Raw genomic sequence first — 21170 nt, forward strand, 5'->3', positions numbered from 1 at the left:
AGCAGAAAGAGAAAATTAGAGCCAGAGTCAGTGGAAGAGGGGCAGATCGCTGGAAAAAAAAAAAAAAAACTATAGGACTAACTACCCCCTAAAAATGCCAAGTGGGCTTTCCTGGGCTGCCATGGGTTCCCTGCCACAGAAGTCATACAAGCTGGTGATGCTGCAGAGGGATTCTGCTGTGACCAAGGAGTGCTGGGTAGACACTGGTACAATGTATGACACTAAGCAGTACTGAACCTGACTCCTTTGTCCCTAGTTTGCTGTGACACTGACTAAATCTCTTCCCTTTTCTAAGTCTTTAGGCTCTAGCCATGAGTAGAATGTGAAGCTGAATTAGATGATATTCTCTGGAGGAAGCTGAAACTCCAAAATTCCTTTAAAGTTAAGGCTCAAGGGTCTTAAGACTGTTACAATCTGAGTTTACCTTTTCAAAAATTATTTTTTATTATGGGGGTTGGGGCTGCACGTGTGTTGGTGTACCACATGACTGCAGGACCAAAAGAGGGCATCAGATCCCCTGGGCCTGGGGCTGTACATGGTTGTGAGCTGCCGTTTTGGTGCTGGGGATCAGACCCAGGTCCTCTGGAAGAGAAGCTCATGCTGTGCTCTTAACTGCTGAGCCATCGCTCCAGCCCTGAGTGTACCTTTTAAGGAACATCTGTGAGAGGTGACCCACCTTGTCCCACTAACCCACTGTATTAGTGACTTTTCTACTACTGATGTCTGAACCAGGCCGAAGCCGCCATCCGTGCTGGAGGAAGTGTGTCTCTGGGGGAGGGCCTGAGAGTTGGAAGACTTGCAGTTCCCCCTTGCAGGCCCTTGACTAGCCGAATCTTCCAACAGCATTCTTCTAACAGGGTCAGAGAGCAGGCCTTAGAGCTCCCAAGAGTCTCCCTCCCTTCCCATTTCATCCTGGACTTCCTTTGCTCCACAGACCCTTGGGTGAAATGTCCTCTTCTACAAAGAAGCAACACGGACTTGCTAACTCTCAAAAGACAAAGCTTCTTGCCTGCAAGTGGCATGTAGAAAGTTTTACTTTAACTAAAACTTTTTATTGTGGCTAAAATACTACATCCAATTAACAATTAGGAAGGAAGGGAGGGAAAATGAGAGGAAACAAGATGCTGGAAAGGAAATGGGAAGGTTCCATCTTCTAGGTTAAAAGTGGAGAGATGGTCACATGGTCTCATTAGTGTAATCACTTGAAAGCACTCCCATAGCTTAATTTCAAAGTATTCAATTATATAGTTGTAGAGCTAGCAAAGCAGAAAGACTGTTACCAGAAAGACTGTTTGCCTTTCTAATTTTTCAAGAAAAGTGTGACACTAAAATAAAAGCACTTGTATTTATTTTTTTATATAAAATATTCTTTGTTTCTTTGTTTGTGTTTGTTTTTGTTTTTTGAGACAGGGTTTCACTATGTAGCCCTGGTTGTCCTGGAACTCACTGTAGACCAGGTTGGCCTCAAACTCACAGAAATGGGATTACAGACCTGTGCCACCATGCCTGGCTTTAAGGATACTTCTTAGCAGGGCGTGGTGGCTCACACCTATAATCCTACTAATCGAGAGACTGAACAAAATATAATATAAATTTTATTTCTTAATTTAACTTGTCCAGGATCACCCAGCCTAGGGGGATAGCACTTGGTTTTTTGGTTGGTTGGTTGGTTGGTTGGTTGGTTGGTTGGTTGGTTGGTTGGCTGGCTGGTTGGTTGGTTGGTTGGTTGGCTGGTTGGTTGGCTGGTTGGTTGGTTGGTTGGTTGGCTGGTTGGTTGGTTGGTTGGTTGGCTGGTTGGTTTGTTGGTTGGCTGGTTTGCAGTAATGGGAATTGAACCCAGAGCCTTCCACATGCTAAACAGGCACTCCACCACTGAGCTACACCCCCTCTTTTGACGTTTTGAAGATAGGGCCTCACTGAGCAGCCCAGGCAGCTCTTGAACTTGGAGACTTCCTGTTTTACCCTCCCAAGCAGTTGGGCTTACAGTCTGGCTCTTAGAGTTGCCCTTAAGTGTCCTGTGCCCAACTGGCTTCTCCTGAGCCAGTCAGTACTCCTCTTGGTGCCTCTGCTTTTTGCTCTATGAAATGGGCTCCTTCTTGCCTGGCTAATGCACACCAGAAAACACAATCGGAATGTGCAGCAAACAAGCACACTGCAGCTTCGACAGTTCAAAGCCCGGCTAAGGGAACAGGCAGAGGATGTTTCTGTGGCAGTGAAGAGGAACCATCCATCACTGTGAAGCCTAGCTCACATTCAAGTATTGTTGTCAACTCCACTCGTTTCCCTAAAATATGCCCCTAACTTGGATCTGCAGTTCCACCTTGCTTTGAGGGTAGAATTACTCCTGTGTTTACAACGCCACTAGGCCCCAGAGAAGACTATCAGGGCTCCCTTGCAGGGCCTCACAGACTTCCAATTGCTAGCACCTTTGTGTCTATGGGTTTTCCAAGAGCCATAGAAAAGCAGTCTGTCAGTCAAAGTGCCCAGTAATTAACACTCTCTCCAAGTCTTCGGGGATATAAATATTCCCAACTCCCTATCAATTATAATTGGCAGAATAATTTCTGAGAAGCATGTTCTATTGCTTCCCAGAGTGTCTCTGTGGCCCTAGGTCACAGACTGGTAATCAGCTCACTCCCCTCCCCTTCCAGGAACACTCTCTACTGGCATACCCTCAACTCCCCTAACTGTTGTCTCGAGACTCTTGTCTCATATTCTGCTTCAGATCACACATCTCCTTGGTGTCTGGCTTCTGTCAGGCTCAGCTCACAGAGAAGCTCCAGCAGGAGCTGGGGAGTTTTCATTCTACCCTCAGCCTCCCCGCTATCCCCAGAGGTTCCTAATGGTAATGGCTGGCTCTGCAACTTCAGGTCTCAGGCTTCAAAAAGTACCTTTGCTAGCCAGGGGGTACCAAATGTTCCTTTAGATTCGCAGACAGACAGACAGACACACACACACTTTTGAACAACTCCCACAAGCAGCTTTTTTTTCTCAAGTTATCTGTTCTGGTTAGGTAACTAGTCAGATAGTACAGGCTTAAGGAGGGACCCCTGAAGGAGACCAGCTCCCTCTTATTCCCCCAGAATTGGTCTTGAGCAGGGAGAAATGAGGAATTTGTAGATAGAATGAGAGAGAGAGACAAAGACAGAAAACACAGGACAGCCTCAGGAGGGCCTGGATCCAAACCCACCAGCCCCTTCTGTCTCTACTAAAAGGCCTTTAAGGGAATGCCAAGGGGTGGAGCAAAGACCTCCCCACCAGCACAGCCAAGTGCAGACCATCCAAAACACCTGGTGATCTTGCACGTGGTCAAGCAATCCCCTAATGTAGCCCTGCTGGGTAAAGCAAGCTCAGATCTTACTAGAAAAACTTTGTGGGCTCCCAAAGATCCCTACCTTCAGAATCAGTAGCTTGTAGAACCAGGAACTAAAACTATAAGATCCTAAGTGCTAGCCAAAAAGAATGAGATCTAGGCCCTGGGTAGAGACATATCTCGAACTGCCCAAAAGATCCTCCTGTTTACAGGGAGGCTTTCTGGTAAAGAATGAAGACACACATTATCCTTTTTCTTAAGAGTTAATCCAAACAGGCCTGTCAATGACCTGGACAGGGAAATGTCCCATTGGGAATGCTTTATATTCTAGAGACTTGAGAAACAGCAAAAGCCTACCTGAAATGTATGAGGGCGCAATGGTCCCTTTAGCCAATGTCCACTCTTACAACTTGAGAGGATGCTCTACACACAATGCCCCTTTGGCCATCAGCTACTCTTACTCTTTGAAAGTGTTTCACTTCCCCCTGTAATAAACATGACTGTCTTCTACACCACACTCCGTAGGTCTTGTCTGAATTCTTTCAACAGACATCACAGGCACACTGGCCTCAGAGAGGGTAGCTGAGGAGGACATGAGGCAAACAAAGGATACTAGGAGAAGTAGGTGCACCTTGGACAACAGAAGTGAGCCGCACCAGTGGTGGGAGGGAAGGGGTTGTGTTGGCTACCGGTGGATCATAAAACATCCTAAAGGAAGTTCTTGCCTGGGTGGGCCTAGCTAGCATTGCCCAAGCAATCAAATGGAACCACTGTGTTGGGGATGTCTTTCTGTATGCTCTGAATATATATGTTGCTCTGATTGATTGATAAATAAAACACTGATTGGCCAGTAGCCAGGCAGGAAGTATAGTATAGGTGGGATAAGCAGAGAGGAGAATTCTGGGAACAGGAAGGCTGAGTCAGGGGATGCTGCCAGCCACTGCCATGAGAAGCAAGATGTAAAGATACCGGTAAGCCACGAGCCACAGGGCATGGTATAGATTTATAGAAATGGGTTAATTTAAGATGTAAGATGTAGCTAGCAAGAAGCCTGAGCCATTAGGCCATACAGTTTAATTAATATAAGCCTCTGTGTGTGTTTACTTAGGTCCAAGAGGCTGCAGTACTGGCAGGTGAAAGAGATTTGTCCTGACCACAGGCCAGGTGAAACACAGGAAAACATCAACTACACCACTGTGCCCACATCCATTTCAGGTACACAGTTTGCTGTTTCTCAAGTCTCTAGAATAGACAGACAGCTTCCCCATGGGCATTTCCCTGACCAGGTGGCTGGCAGGCCCATTTGAATTAACTCAATTCTGGAGTAGAGCTGGAGACTCCATTTTTAGATTACTTGCTAGCTACCAGCCAGACATCAGCTTCTTTCCATACTAGCCTCGTCATACAGCTAGCTACTCCTAAGATCCAGCTTGCAGGGGCAGAGGGGGCACGTTTATGTTTTGGGGTTGGTTTTTTTTTTATTTTTTTTAGTTGTTGTTTTGTTTTATTGTCTATAGCCCAAGCTGGTCTGAAAGTCAAGACAACTCTCCAGTCTCAGCCTCACAAGTACTAGGATTACAGGCAGGGGCTATAAAAGCAGCTTTAATTTTTTTTATTTATTTCAAACTTAACTATTAAAAGAAATCACATACCAAAATTAACCTGATCCAAAAACTATAGAGCTCAGTGAACTTCTATATAGTGAGAGCAGCCTTTTATGCCAGAAGCTGGAGACCTGCACATTAGATTTTATACTTTTACCATCAAATACATTTTTATGCATTTACCCATCATCAAAAATAAAAAAAAAAATCTGAGTTAAAACTAGAGAACAGTTTTATCCTATTTCATAATTCATGTTCATTACTGAATTCAATCCTTCCTCATCCCCTAATACTTAGCTATTTTTGTTATCTTCATGTTTCTTCATGTTATACTATACCCCTATGTACATTTGTTTACATCTATACATGTAATATATTATTGGCTAGATGCTGCACATGAGAGAAAACGTGGTCTCACTTAATATTAAACATTCTAAGTCCATCCAATTTCTTGCAAATTAACGTTTTCATAATCACTTTTGGAAGCGTCATTTCATCACTTCTATTATATGCTCCTGGTTACCAGGCTATGAGTACTACTGAGTGCCGACCACCAGAGAAAACCTGGAGACTGGTTTCACAGACTGGCTCAGTAGTAACCAAACATCATGAACTTCCATGAGGCAGAAAGTTCCTCAGACATGAAGGGACTCTGGCCAGTCCAAATGTGGCAAGCTTGGCTCTGGCAGCCTTGCCCTTCTCCCCAGTCCCTCTGCCTTGTTAAAAACCATTAGATTATATTCGTAAAGCTAGCCACCAAGGCCTATTCCCTTATTTGGCCATTTCTTCCTCCCGAAACTGACTACCAAGGTCCAGCTATCAAAGTATTGAAGTCCAGCAATCATGAGCCCCCTTAGATTCACTAATTAACATGCCCAATTACAATTAAACACCTCACCCTACCATGGGGTTTCCCCTTGTACCTATGTGTCATGTCTGTCTCCTCTCTATCCAGAAGTAGCCCTTTGTCTTCCAGGACAGATACCCCTGCCCCTCTCCCTTGTCCCCTTCCACTTCTCCCTAGTCCTCTACCTCCTGTCTTTGTCTCTTATTCTCTGCTCTCTGGTCCCTCTGGGGCAAATAAATCTCCATGGTGTTAAGAACTTGGTCTTGGGGGTCCTGAGCCAATACATTTCCTTTCAAGAAAACATAGTTCAAAGTCCAAAAGAACTTTCTAGAAATGAACAGTAAGAGACATCAAACTGAACAGATAGGAATATAGGCACCTTGAGAAATGCCAATCATCCCAAGTAATCAAAGAAGTGAACATAATGTCCAAGAAGTAAGCTGGAGATGAGTCTAACTTCAGACAAGCACTTCCTCCCTTGGAACCTCCTTTTCTGGCGGCAAATGAGGAACCTGGAACACACTGGTAGCACTAACAGTGTGCTCTGTTCTTCCCAGTGTACTTCCCTGAACTCATCTTGCTCACATAGCAAGGAGCAAAGCTTATTTGGAAGAGCCTTTGGCACCATTACAAATGGATTCACACAGCAGCAGCAAATTCTCAGCCCCAGCTGGAACTCTGAAGATCTATCTGATTAATGTGTTTAACAAGTGACTGGCTCTTTCCCGGGGCCTCTTGTGAAATATGCTTTCCTGTCTGGTAACCATCATGCTTTGTGGGTTGGAACAAAGTAAACCTGAGACTGAACAAGGCAGCTTCAACCATTCTCTTACAATTAAAAACTCTTGTCCTTTCCTGGTCTTTTCATTTGAACCTCTGACAGTATTAATAGCGGTTTCTGAGGAAATAAACTCCCTGTGAGTGAATTCAGTCATTAAACACTTCATCCCCTGGCCTAACCAGAGCCTCGCTGCATGTTTCCAAGCTACGCCCTTCATGTGATACTCATACTGCCTAAAGCTAACTCAAGAAACCCCAGAGGCTCAACTTTCAAAATACGCCAGGACCCCCACCCCTGCTGACACTGTCACCTCTTCCCTAGATCGCTGGAGCAATCTATTAGCTGGCTTCTGCTCCTCTCCTTTTCTGTGTCTGCATCCCAAACACTTCACATACAGAGTGACACGTAAAATGTAGGTCATCGCCGCTCCTTTGGAAAACATGCCGGCCTACTGAGCTTTTTGTCAACCTGACACAAGATAGAGTCATCATGGAAAAGGAGCCTCAATTGAGAAAATGCCTCCATCAGACTGGCCTGTAGGCAAGCCTGTAGGGCACTGTCTTGGTTGGTTGATTGATGTGGGAAGACTGAGCACACTGGGAATGGTACCATCCCTGGCAGGGAGTCCTGGGTTATAAAAGAAAGCAGTCTGAGCAAGCCCATAAAGACGCATTACTCCGTGGCCTCTCTTTCAGTTCCTGCCTCCAGGCTCCTACCCTGCTTGAGTTCCTGTCTTGGCTTCCTCTGATGATGGACTGTGGCCTGTAAGTCAAATCAACCCTTTCCTCCCCAGATTGCTTTTGGTCATGGTGTTTATCGAAGCAAGAGAAGCCAATGAAGAAAACACATGCAATGGCCTCCATGTCCCACAGAGCAAAATCCGATCTCTTAAATGCTTTTCAAGATCCCACAAAAGCTGTCCTTGTTACTTCTGGTGCCTCATTCCCAGGCTCTCCCCCTATTTAGCCTTTAATAGTTCTCTTACCTCTTTGCTATTGATCCTTTGGACCTTTGAGATTTGGATCAGCCTCTGCCTAGAATACCCTTTCTCTATTATCTACTTGTTTCAACTTCTATTTTCTTCCATCTTTGCTCAAATCTAACCTTTTCAGAAGGCCTATCTTGTCACTCCATGTAAAATTTTGAGGTTCCTTCCTTCCATTCCTTGTTCTACCTTCTACAAAAAAAAAAGAATTGCTTAAAGATGAAAAGAAATTATTTTTGCTGAGTCAGAGTCAGTGTGAAGTCACAAGCTGAATAGAACAGAGAATGTGTGTCAATGGGATGTCATCTGAGAGCCATCATTTGAGAAGCCAGGATCCTAGCTTTCAGAAAACAACTACCACGGTTAGCCTGAGGTCATGCTGTGTATCCTCTACTGAAAGAGGATGCTAAGCTCACATTCCTGCTACTGTGACAGAACAGAAGAAGCATTCTCCAAAGTGCCACAGAATTGGTACTGGGTTCATGTTAAGTCTAGCAGAAGCAGGAGCATGAGGGGGAAACACTTGGTGAGGCTGGAGGTGTGCCTGAGAAACTCCTGTTGCAGACAAGGTGGGGGCACTCTGGAACGTGAAAACTCATGTGCTCAGAGTGCGAATGAGGTCACTCAACAAATGTCCACGGCAAAATGAACAGGCTCTCTGGTACCGCTGGCTTTCTTTTACATTGGCTTGCTTTTTCTTTTCAAGTGTTAAAAGAAAAACTAGATTTTCACTCTGCTGCAGACATGGATTAGCTAATTTCGATAAACTGGGGAGTTGTGTTTATAGGATTAGAAAACAGAAACTATAACAAGAAAAAACTATGGGAAGCAAGTATGTCACACAGCTCTAATACCAGCACTCCAAAGACAAAAACATTATTAAGTTTGGGTCCAGCCTAGACTACAAGGAGAGACTCTCTCAAAAACAAATCAACCCATGGAAATGTCCTTTGCTCTGAGTCTTTTTATTTTCCATATGAAAATGCAGGGATGTGAATTAGAATCTTGGTAGTTCATGTTGATTCTTGGTTACATTCATCCTACTGTACCAGAAGACTAGAGTGGGCATCTACCAACTCCAACTTCAGAGACAATGCTACAACTGACTTGGTCTGTGCACCCTGAAAATAGCACTGAAGCAGCTGGCCCTGTGGGGCCTTTCACACCAAGTCAGGTATCTTCGAGGTCTGCTTCTCCCTCTGCTTCTTTGCCTGGACCTGTGATTCACTGCTGACTGGGGCTCATGCTCATTACCACCTAGACTTAGGGAATTCCACTACTGACAACTGCAATGGAAACTTGGCCTGTCCAAAAGGTGTCAGCCATGCACTATAGCCAAACAGGAGAGCATTGGGAAAAAAGCTGAGCTGTCTCTGCCTTGTGGGGTTTTGTGTATACCTACCTGTCAGGCAATGTTAGCAAATTCAGTAGCATGTGCATGTAATATGTTCGGACGTGAAAGTCATCAAATATAATTTACTGTACACCTACTCTGGATCAACCCCCTTGTCAGGCCTCCACAGAGCCCATGCTTTAGAAAGAAGACATCTTTGTTTTAAAAATAAAGGCAATGCCAAATGCAAGTTGCTCTAACAGGTCACGGTTGTAGAAAACAGAAAGCATGGTCAGTTCCTCTACTTTAATGTTTGGCAGGTTTTCATAGAGGTTTTCATACCCTGCAACTAACAAGCAGACAGAAAGTTCCTAGCTGAGGAAACTGCATTTTCAGAGTCCCAAGGGATAAAAGGACCCAGAATATCCTCATTCCTAGAATCCATTATCCCGACAGTTTGGGGATTTGTCTTGTAGGTGACAGAGCACCAACGAGGGACAATAAACAATAGAACACAAAATAAATAAATAGGATTGAAATGTGGCTTTTAAAAAGACTAGTCTAGCTCAATGTTTATTTTGTTTTTGTTGTGTTTGTGGGATATTTGTACACTGTGAAAATGTATTGCTGTGACTGGTGTAATAAAAAGCTGAACAGCCAATAGCTAGGCAGGAAGTATAGATAGGCAGGACTTCTGGCCACAGAGAGGAAGTAGAAGGAAATAATCCAGGCACAGAGAGATGTCAAACATCAATGAGACATGGAGGGAATTGAACATACAGTAAGAAAGGAAAGTAAAAAGCCACGAGGCAAAACGTAGATGACTATAAATGGGTTAATTTAAGTTATAAGAGTTAGTGAAGTTATAAGAGCTGGTGGGACAAGCCTAAACCAAGGCCAAGCTTTCATAATTAATAAGAAGTCTCCTGTGTCGTTATCTGTGAGCTGGCAGCCGACAACAAAGCTTGCTACTACGCAAGGCCTTACTATCTAGTTCTGGCTGGGCTGGAACTCAAAATACTGACCACACTCACAGAGATGCACCGCCTCTGCCTCCCCAGTACATCACCGTGCCAGTCCAAGCAGATCGGTGGCTGCTGCGAGAAAGCAGTTAGCCCAGAAGGAAAACAATTCAACTCTGAATTAAGGCAGTCAATGAGAGACACAAGTTAGAGGCACACAATGAAGAAGGACACAAGTTAGAACTATTCAGAAAGTAAAATCAAAAGAGGGAGCCAACAAGGACGCACCCATGTTTTTGGCTAAGGCAGATAGGTGCTAGTCAAGACTCTATTACAGTCCGAGGGGCAAGCATGTGAGGAACGTAAGCTCTGAGAGAAACATTCACAGTTCAGGCTATGGAGAAGGCTTGCCAGGAGAGCAGCAGCCTGAAGCCCTTTGCCATGTTTACGTTTGGGAAAAGGGGTTTAGGCGGCAGCAGCAGCAGCAGCACATTTCCTGGGAGGGGCTCCCAGGAGGGCCAGGAAAGGATAGCTGTTGAGACATGACTCTTTCTTCCCTTTCTGTGTACTTGCTGTGATGTTTTGATGAAACTGCAGACTCTCGGCAGGAAAGCCTGTGATTAGTGTAGTGTTCAAGCAGGAAACCCAAAGTGGGGAGAGCAGCCTTGGCAGATGGCCAGCCATGGTTGGCACAGTTCCTGGGGTCTCAGAAGTTGCTTGGGAGCTCACTGGGCTGCAGCCTAACTCCAGCTGAAGGATTTCTGAGAGGAAATCATAGTAGGATTTTCATACTTGGGGTTTAGGAACCTTTCTTTTATGTGCCGAGCACTTCAGAGTTTACAAAATGCTTTTACACTCATTGGTAACTTTTATTTTCACCAAGACATGTAGTATTCTTCCCAATCCATGTGTTTTCAAACAATACTTGGGAGTTATAAGTGGACTTTTTTTCAAAAGTGCATAGCTAGAAAGTGCCAAAACCATTGACCTAGATTAGATATTTTATGTTGGCAAAACAATTGGAAAGTAAAGATCTTATTCTGGGTGAGGATGCAAATGGAGCCAGCTTTTCACAACACATTGTCAGAATCATTTAAGTGTGGTTAGCCTTTCATCTGGCAGTTCTAATTCTGGTTCTCTGTGCCAACCTAGGCTCACCTTAAAAAGCAAAGCTCGAAGTGAATCCAACATTAAAATGTGATCCCAGTGGCCTTAGGGAAGAGTGAAAAAGCAATCCAAGGACACATTACCAAGCTGGTCACCATTGTGTGCAAAGAGGACCTGATCCTGCTGGAACCCTCTAAGGAACACAAAGAATTCTGAAAGGCAGAGGGGGAAATGTATTCATAGGCTCTCACCTACATTGGTTTCTCCACAGAATGTTAACTCATACTTTGTGGTTTACCAGATGGGTTCCCAGAAGTATCCCAAAATGTATTTGCATATCGGCTATGTAGTTAAAAACAAGGTCAGTGGTAAGCTGGGACTGATGCTGGTGCTGTCACTGGAACACAGATCTCTGAAAAGTGCTATTTCAGAATCTGGAAGTTATAGTTCCGTAGAACTGGACGTTAACGAGAACAGAATCCAGACCCCTTGGAAATTCAAGGGAGCCTATCAAGAAATTAACAAGGTGTTTTGATTCTCTGCCATGGGAGACTTTCCCTGTTCCATGGCACAATGACCTCATAATGCCAGATATTCTATTGGGCAGTGTAGCCAGAGGACAGCAGAGAAAAGGCTCTCTGTACCCAGTGTCAAACACAAATGATTATCAAAAATCCAGTGCTTCTCAACCGTAGTAGCTATAGGATTCACCTGGAAACCTGCTGTAAAGTTAAACTCCTGGGTCCCGCCTAGAAATATCAATTTGTGTCTACATAATAACCTACCTAAATAAACCTAGATTTCCCATTTTCAATCCCTCCAGCAATTCCTCTGTAGGTGATCCAGAAGCACACTTGATAAACACTGGCCTTGAACCTAGACTCTGAGTCCTGAGAGGGAGAACTTGTGCCTATCCCTGGTTCTCTATTGAATACCCTATTTAATCCAAGGACCAGGTAATTGTTCACTGAATTGTTCAAAACCAACCCTCTAAAAGTGTTTCAACATGCAGAGATGACCAAACCAAACTAGTGGGAAATCATGAAAGTTGGATCAATGGCTGTGGAGCCTACATGGGACTGGACTAGGCCCTCTGCATGGCGAGACAGTTGTGTAGTGTGATCTGCTTGGGGTGGCCCCTGATGGTCGGATCAGAATCCATCCCTGGTGCATGAGCAGACTTTTTGAAGCCCACTGCCTATGATGGGACACCTCGTGCAGCCTTGAGGCAGGGGTAAGGGCTTGGACTTGCCTCTACTGGATGTGCCTCCCCGTGGGAGGCCTTGCCTTCTTGTGGGTTGGAGTGGGAGGTGAGTTGGGAGGAGGAGGCTGGGGGGTGGGGCAGGAGGAGGGAAGAGGGGATCTTTGACTGGTGTGTAAAATGAATGAAAAAAAATTTCTTAAGAAGGTGTTTCAAATAGGGTCAGCTCAAATCTGTGGCCTCTCTGTACTCTATGGAAGTGGTCTAGAAAAGGGGATTCAAACTCACTAAAAGCTAAATGATAATCCATGAGACCAAATAATTCATCAACATGTAAAAAACAACTACAAACTATTTGAATAATATATTTTCTCTTAAGAACAAAACCCATCTATGAAACTAATCTAGTTCCAGGTTGTTTGCCTGACAAAAGAGTAAAGGGCCCTTGAGCTCTCTAGCTCGGGCAGACCACTAAGCATCTTATCTACGTTTGCTTTCAGATAAAAACACTCCCTGCTTTAAAAAATAAGAGTAATTGTGATTTAATAAATGCTAGACTTAAACTATTAACGTGACAAAATGTATGAGATAATATACATTAAATACTGTATAACTGAAAAGCATTATATAAAGTAAGTTATTACCATGTTGGAAAATACGCTGAAAACATTTCATTTGGGGGTAATATGTGCAAGATCTGGAGCCAAACACAAGACAAAACGGGAAACAACCGCTGTGCTTCCCTAAGCCCGGGTTTTCTAAAACAGAAATAATGCTAGTATCTACCTCTGAAGTTTTGTGAGAATTCAGTCAATGTATGTGTTCCATTTCCTCTACTTCCATTCTCAATGTTAATAGATGGTTCCCTTTCTGCTCCCATCACGGGCTCTAATGTCAAACACTTAACAAACACATGGTGGCAGGCAGCATGGGTCCGTCAAAACGCTCTGGGGCGCATTTTGTCACTTTACACATCTAAGCCTTGGTGTACACACAGAAAACTACAGACGGCCCTTAACAACTTGGTTCACTGATCTCCGGTCTTCAACCGTCGATACTAAATGCTCCCAACACGTAGACCTATCGCCTAACTCTTCAAACTTGGAAATGAACGGTACGGACAATGCACGGATCTTACTGAGGAGGGTCAAGAGATAATGTGGGTGTTTCCTGATGGCAAGACCGTCAGAAGAATGTGCTGCTGCAACTCTGCTTTCCAGTTAGGATGGACTAGTGGCCTGGAGGAAGGGGTAGGAAGGGGCCGTTGGGAGAAAACGAAACAGCAGCCTTACTTTCTGGAAGATGCAAAGAAGAGCACTGAGCATGGGTGGACTTTCGACTAAGTCAGAGTGTCATGATGACGGGTCCCAGCAGCCAAGGCTCCCGGAAGTGGGTGCCCCCCCCCAAACCCGAGAAGCGCACGAGCACTGAAGTCGCAAAGCCCCTCTGGGTCCGGTAGCTTACGTCAACGTCTACGTGAAAGACGTAAGGGATCTCGCGGGGAGGGGAAAAAAAAAAAAAAAAAAAAAAAACCCGGCCGGGCCGAGTCACGTGACGGGTGCGCCGGGCGTTGGCTCCTCCCTCCCCAAGATGGCGTCCCTGCTGCAGTCGGAGAGGGTTCTCTATCTCGTCCAAGGAGAAAAGAAGGTTCGGGCCCCGCTCTCGCAGCTCTACTTCTGCCGCTACTGCAGTGAGCTGCGGTCGCTGGAATGTGTGTCGCACGAGGTAACCGGGCCGTTCCGCTGGGGGGCTGCGCGCCGGGGCGGGGGGTGGGGGGGTGCTCTTCCCAGCCACTGCGGCTGGCGGGAAGTTCCGCCGGGAGAGGCGGGGAAATCGTGGGTCTAGCTGCCTGATTGGCCAAGTGCCCTATCCCTCATCGGCGTTTGCGATTTCATTGGCTTGTAAATTGTCACTTGGAAAAGGGGCGGCCCCGGGTGGGGCTGAGCAGGATCCTCTTGTTCCAGAGCTGCCTGTGTAGCTGGACAGATTGGCCCTGGACCCTGCGGTCGCCTGCGGGACTTGCGAATTGAGGGCTGGGAGATAGGTCGGGGGTTGTCTAGCTCGAGTCTCTGAAAGGCAGAGGAAGCTCTTTTCTCATCGTTAGTGCACCGACAGCCCCTGTCGCTCGTGGCCCTCCCCTCTGAGAAGTCCTGACCCTGCTTTTAACCAGAAGCGGGGCCCTGTCCAAACAGCTTACCCGGTTTCCTAAGCCAGGCCAAGGACTGAAGCAGGAAGACTGTGTGACAGGTTGATTTGAGTAGCAGACGCATAGAGTAGTCTGATGAAAAAGAAGCTCGGAGTTCTATTCACGGGCCCAGATGGTCATTGGAATTGTTCACCTACTAGCAAAGTCCCAAACCTTTTGCTGCTTTTGTCAGGACTTGTAGTTCTACTGAGCTGCCGTTGTGAATCTCAACGGTCTGGTGGAAAAGCGCATAGAAATAATGGCTGAGTTTATTCAGTATTTAACTGTGTGGCAAAGGCTTTGCATAATCTTTCCAGCTAATGATGGTGGAGGCTTGGGTTTGGGAGACTTTGGATGGGGGTGGGGGGTGTTGAGTCAGGGTTTCATGGAGCTAGCCTCAAGCTTACTGTGTAGCCGGTGCTGGCTTTTAACTCCTGGTTTCCTGCCTTCACCTCCCAAGTGCCAGGATTATCAGTGTACACCACCATGTCCAGCTGTTGAAGGTGCGTGTTGTTGCAAGAAGGGGGAAAAAAAAGCTGTATTGCGGTGACTCAGGCCTATAGTCCTAACACCCGGGAGCCTGAAGCAAGAGGAATGCTGTGAGTTCAAAGCAAGCATTAGCTGCATAGTAATTTCTAGGACAGGCCGCTACAGTGTGAAATGCTTTCTCAAGGCTCACACCCCACCCCCAAATGTACAGGTTAAGAAGCAAACCCAGAATGTTTCTGGTAGATCACAGAGCTGTTTAGAGGTTTGAAGGAAGATGTGAATCATAGACTAGGATTCCTGGGGGGGGGGGGAATGCATGTGAAAACACGGCCTGTGTTCTCTTATTGGGGATACTTTCCAATCTATTAAGAATGGTTCAACAGAGAGTATAAGAAATCCAAACCCAGTCGTATTTATACATACTTACATATTTATGTCATAGATGTGACTTTTCTTGGATTTCGCATTAGCACTTTGTGTGATAGCTAGAATTGTGTAATTATCAAATAAAACCTACTTATTACATAAAATACTTTTTTTAATAAAATCTTTTTTAAAAAGAGAGGAACTAATGTCTCGACTGTGTTTTGAGTAAAGTACAGTAAGATGATTGTTGTTCGGTTTGTTACTCAAAAAGTCTCTGACTGGGGAGCTGAAGAGATGGCTCAGCAAGCGAAGGCTCTTGCTGCCAAGCTAACAGTCTGAGTTGGGTCCCCAGGACCTCCGTGGTGCAAGGAGAGAACCTGTGAGTTGTCTTGGCATCTCCATATGCTACAAGCTGTGGTACCTACCTGTGGGCCACCTACCTCATCACATCAGCACAAAACAAATTTAAGATAAGTCGATGAAAATCTCTCGTTTGGGGACTGAGGTGAGAGTTCAATTGGTAAAATGCTTACAAACATCCCAGGATCCCAACACATACATACATACAAGCTAGGCATGGTGGCACATAATCCTATTGCAGGCCAGCCAGCCTTATCGACTTGGTAAGCTCCGGGCCAATGAGAGACCCTCTCTTATAAAAAAGGGAGGGGCAGGGGGCAGTGCTTGAGGTTGTAGCACCTGAGAGTTTCCTATGATCTCCACACACATGCACACACAGAAAAATTTAAGAAACAGATCTCTAATTGGCTGGCCATAACTGTAAATTTTTATATATACTTAGTAAATATATTACATCACTAATGAGAAAACTTGATGCCTTCAAGAGCTACCTTACTTTAAAAAAAAAAAAAAGATGTTATGATGAATGTTTTGCCTGCATGTATGTCTGTGTACCATGTACATGCCTGCTGCCTATGGAGGTCAGAAGAAAGCATAGGGTGGGCCACCCTGTGGGTGCTGCTGAGAATCTAACCCCAGTCCTGCAAGAGCAGCAAATGCCCTTAATCACAAGCCATCTCTCCAGACCCAACTTAATGTCTTTTAACAAAGGTATTGCTGAGTTCATTGTAATGTAATCAAGCCAAACTAGATGGGAGGCTGATCACAGCTTTACACTTGCATTATTAATCAACTCATTAGACCATAGAGTTATTCATTTAGAAGCTTTGAAGTATCATGTAGACAAGTCTTGACATAGCTCATGTGTAAAGCTTGATGATAGGGAACAGAACATAAGAGAAAGGAAAAGGATTAGAAGAGAAAATTCAAAACCAACAACAGAGAGGTAATTGCTTAGTTGGAAACAGTCCAGGCATTTTGTCTGTTTTTTCCCAGATCAGTAATGTCTTACCTTCTGGTGGGGTATAGCATATTTTAATAATAAATTTCTTTTTCCTCTGATTTTTTTTTTTATTTCCTCATAGGTGGACTCACATTATTGTCCCAGCTGCTTAGAAAACATGCCATCAGCTGAAGCCAAATTAAAAAAGAATAGGTAAGAACAGGACAAACTTTTCAGTTTTCCATTTGTTGTTGGTTTTCTGGGCACTGAGGCTGAACAGGGTCTTATTTCATAGAACAGATCTCCAATTTTGATTCCTCCAGCCTAAGTGCTAGGATTACACCACAGTTGTTTTAAATAACTGGTAAGAAAACACACAGGATTGAATTTTTTCCTGTTTGAGCGTCACCGTTGCCTAAGATCCCTTGTGTAGCCCTGGCTGTCCTGGAATTCACTCTGTAGACGAGGCTGGCCTCGAACTCAGAGATCCACCTGCCTCTGCCTCCCAAGTGCTGGGGTTAAAGGTGTGCGACACCACTGCCTGGCTTTGATTTTTATTATTAGGAAACCTCTAAGAATTATTTGAAAATAGTGCAGTCCTCCCCCTTCGTTAAGAAACAGTATTGATTTAGTTATGTCACCACAGGCTTCTTGTGGTTGGGACTGTTTCTTAGACTTTCTCTTGAGTTTAAAAGTATCGAGGGATCTCGGTGCAGCATCTATCAGATAGACTGCACTTGGTGTCTGTGATGTTTTTCTCACTAGACAGGAGAATGGGTCAGAGTCGGGAGTTAGACTCCCCTCTCAGAGTCTAGCTACATAAATGTTTAGGACTTTTTCCATATTCTGCCTCTTTTCTCTATTTAATCATTACTCGTGGATATTTATTTTCTACATCAGATTTCTAAATCTGATACTGATTTACTTTGTTGGTTTTTCTCCCTTGCCTGTTCTATCTTTGGCCACTGGGGGCTCTTTTATGTTTCTCCTGAACCCCTGCAGCCTCTCTCATTAGAAAAGAGAGAGTGTTGTCATGTTCCTTTTATTTGAGCAATTTCTTACCAGTGTACTTCTGTAAGGTATTTTAAGCTTAGCTGGTCTGTTTTCTGCCTCTTACTTAGAATTTGTTATTTCTCAAAGAAGCTTGGTTCTTTTTACTGGAGGACATTAAGAACCAAGACCTGGCTGCTAGATGTAGTCTTTGTTCCTAGCTACTGCTGGGTTTTTAGGTTGGTGTGAAAATTCTTGTTACCAGCCATATTCCTGTTCATTTATGGTTGTGAGCCACTGTTATTTGTCTTCTTGCTCCAGGAAATAGCTCCTGAGAATTAGATGCTGTATTGTATGCTTTCGATATTTATCACTTAATTTTTCAAGTGATTCTGTAAGGTGGTGGAATTACAGAGAGCAGTCTGTAACAGATAATCGATACTGATCTACAGGACTGCAGGTGAAATCTTGATCATCTCAGGCTGTGGGAGCTCTGAAAGCACTGGGTGTGGTTGCTCACAACTTAACCCTAGCACTTAGAGCCAAGGGCAGAAGGATCACAAATCCAAGACCAGTCTGAGCTCAATAGACTTTGTTTCAAACAAACAGCCAAAGGCACCAGGGTCCAGGGCTCCCAAAGGGAAGTGTTATCGGATGCATCTCAGGAGAGAACAGAGTGCCCCACTGTGACCACACCTCTTCCATGGTGGTGTCTGTTCCCTGCAAGTGCCCCACTTTGACCACGCCCCTTCTGTGGTGGTGTGTTTCAGCTCTCTGGCACAGCAGTCAAACAGTAATTTTCCAAATCAAGTTTCACAGTTGCTTATGTTGTTTGCCCTGAGTTTTCTGTCACACAGTACTCTATCCTCTAACAGCATAAACTATGACATTTGCTTTTTCCTTTAAAATCTCTGTGTCCAGTATAGCCATTAAAAAAAAAGTGGAATAATAAACTCTACCTAGAAACAGTGATTTTTCTCTGTTGGAGAATCTGATGGAGTTGGACTCTTAATTTGTCACAAGCTTTGGTGATAATTGTTTTCTTTTTAAGTGAACATATAACATATAGTGCTTTTGAAATGTTAAACTTGGTAAAAGTATCCAAAAAAAAATTTTTTTTCACCTTTGAGAGTCTTTGAATTTCTAACATTTGGACCATAGTTTCCTAAATTGTGAATTGTGACCATGTATGGGTTCATGTAGCTAGATGTGAGAACTTTAAGAAGTTGACAGAGGTGAAAGGTTTCTCAAACAAAATCTAATTCAGAGTCAAACGTGTCATCAATGAGGTGTTTATGACGGGCGTGTCTATATTACACTGGACTACTTCATTAAAGCCTCGGCTCTGAACGCAGCCCGTGGACTTGGAACTCCTGCTGCTACAGTCAGTGCTGCCCGAAACACCTCGGCTCCCAGTTGAGACTACTGTGGCTTATGAAGTGCAGGGGATTTGGCACATGCAAAGCTCTTTGCTATAATACAAACATTAGCTTGATCATAGAAAGCAAAGACAACATTTTCCTTCCATCATCCCTCAGTGTGTATCAAATCACAGCTCTTTGGTTTGTATCGGATAAGAATGTTTGGGGGGGTTTGTTGTTGGTTTGTTGTTGTTGTTGTTTTCAAGACAGGGTTTCTCTGTGTAGCTTTAATGATGATCATCATCGCCATTATTTTTAAATAGGGTTGGAGAAGAGTAAAAAAAAAAAAAACAAGTATAAGGAAATCTGCTACTTTGCAGGCTCAAATTTGAAAACTTAATATAAACACCAAAAAAAAAAAAAAGGATCAAATGCATTTTGGCTTGGGATTAGGACAGAATTTGTAACAATTTCTGAAATGGCCCTAAACACACTTGTGTCGTTTTATACTGTGTATTTATATAAAGTATTGGCAATTACAAAATCAAAATATCAGCTCTGAAAAGCATTGAAGATTCTCTCTCCTGCATGACCAACTCTTTAGCAAAGATTTAATCATTATATAAAAGTAAACAAGCACACTTACTAGTGTACAAATTTGCTTTTATCTTTACTAAATGGTAAAATTATATGTATAACAAATTGTAAATTTTTCTTGATTTATTAGCAGTAAATGTTTTATTTGTATACCTATTTTACAAAAATATATACCAGAGATTATGTGAAAAGCTTCTCCAGTGAAAGTGCTCAAAAGTAGAACAAGTTGAAGAGATCCTGAACTAAACCAATGTCTAGCACACAGTAGGTGCTCGCTAAGTATTGGCTGAACGGAGGTTGTCTGTCATGTCACAGATGTGCCAACTGCTTTGACTGTCCTGGATGCATGCACACTCTTTCCACCCGGGCAACAAGCATCTCCACGCAGCTTCCAGATGACCCAGCCAAAACCACCATGAAGAAAGCCTACTACTTGGCCTGTGGATTTTGTCGATGGACTTCTAGAGATGTGGGCATGGCAGACAAATCTGTAGGTGAGTGAGATGTACTTGAACGTGAGATTTTGTTCTGCTGTCAGTGCATAATCCCCATAGACGATCAGCTCCGTATCTGGTGGGCTGTAGAACCTAAGTTCAGAACGGTTGTCAGTAAGGCCTCACATTTTATGGATCATGGTTTTTCTTTTCTTCTTTTTTTTCCCCCCCTTGGTTTTTCAAGACAAGGTTTCTCTATGTAGCTTTGGTGCCTGTCCTGGATCTCACTCTGTAGACCAGGCTGGCCTTGAACTTACAGAGATCCGCCTAGCCCTGCCTCCTGAGTGCTGGGATTAAAGGCATGTGCCACCACCGCCCAGCCCTTGAATCATAGTTTTTCTTTTTCTTTTCTTTTCTTTTTTTTTTTTTATTGATTTATTTAACTATTTTATGTGCATTGGTGTGAAGGTGTCAGATCCCCTGGAACTGTAATTACAGACAGTTGTGAGTTGCCATGTCAGTGCTGGGAATTAAATCCAGGTACTCTGGAAGAACAGCCAGTGCTCTTAACCACTGAGCCATCTCTCCAGCCCCTGGATCATAGTTTTTCATCTCAGATAGAGTAATACTACTCAGTTTCTTAGAGTTGGTAAAGTAGCTTTTATGAATCTAATACTAGAATCAAACTTAACACCATTTATTGTAAAAAGAAAAAATATTTATTGGGGATATAGTTTATGAAGCCCTAGGTTCAAGTCCTAGCACTGCATAAATCAGGTGCTCGCACATGTAATCTCAGCATTTCGGAGGTAGAGGCAGGAGGATAAAAAATTCAGGGTCATTCTTAGCTGCATATGGAGCTCAAAGCCACCCTGGGCTATGTGAAACCCTACTTCAAAAATTATTTCTTTAATCTGAAATTTAAACATCATGGACAAAATTAAAAGTGATAAACTTAGAAAAACAGACTAAACATGGCTAATGAAAATTGAAGGACCCTTATCAATCAATTCAGGAGAATCAGAAGGAAAACAGCAGGTCTCATAACTGAACATAAAAGTGATCATCTTAAAAGGTGTTCATCTAACTACAAATTATGAAAATGCTATTCCTCAAATATTTTTTAAATCTGATTATATCATGTTAGTCAGACACAGGATAATTCTCATATTACCATCTTGGAGAACAGTTTGATGACCCCTATTTACTTATTTTTATTTATGTTTGTTTGTGTGTGCATGCCTGTTTAGAGGCCTGTTAGAGAATATTGTTTTAAGATGTGGTACTTTTGTCTATGTTGAATTTGTTTAAC

General features: G+C 43.7%; 2 protein-coding genes across 3 annotated transcripts in view; one reads left to right on the forward strand and one right to left on the reverse strand.

Annotated features, from left to right (window-relative positions):
• The window catches only part of Smim3 (small integral membrane protein 3), a 54473-nt gene extending 40948 nt beyond the window's left edge, over positions 1–13525 (reverse strand). The window contains exon 1 of the mRNA XM_028890110.2: positions 13426–13525. The gene's annotated coding sequence lies outside the window, so the exon portion shown is untranslated. The remainder of the gene's footprint in view (positions 1–13425) is intronic.
• Positions 13526–13683: 158 nt separating this feature from the next.
• Dctn4 (dynactin subunit 4) overlaps positions 13684–21170 on the forward strand; it is a 31645-nt gene continuing 24158 nt past the window's right edge. Inside the window, exons 1-3 of one of the 2 annotated variants that reach the window (XM_028890084.2) lie at positions 13684–13858; positions 16619–16689; positions 19740–19918. In XM_028890084.2, coding sequence (XP_028745917.1) covers positions 13724–13858; positions 16619–16689; positions 19740–19918 — 385 coding nt within the window. In that variant the 5' untranslated portion in view covers positions 13684–13723. The remainder of the gene's footprint in view (positions 13859–16618; positions 16690–19739; positions 19919–21170) is intronic. The other variant, XM_028890085.2, reaches the window with a different exon arrangement.

The sequence above is a fragment of the Peromyscus leucopus genome, chromosome 19 (genome assembly GCF_004664715.2).
Source record: "Peromyscus leucopus breed LL Stock chromosome 19, UCI_PerLeu_2.1, whole genome shotgun sequence".
Taxonomy (NCBI): Eukaryota; Metazoa; Chordata; class Mammalia; order Rodentia; family Cricetidae; genus Peromyscus; species Peromyscus leucopus.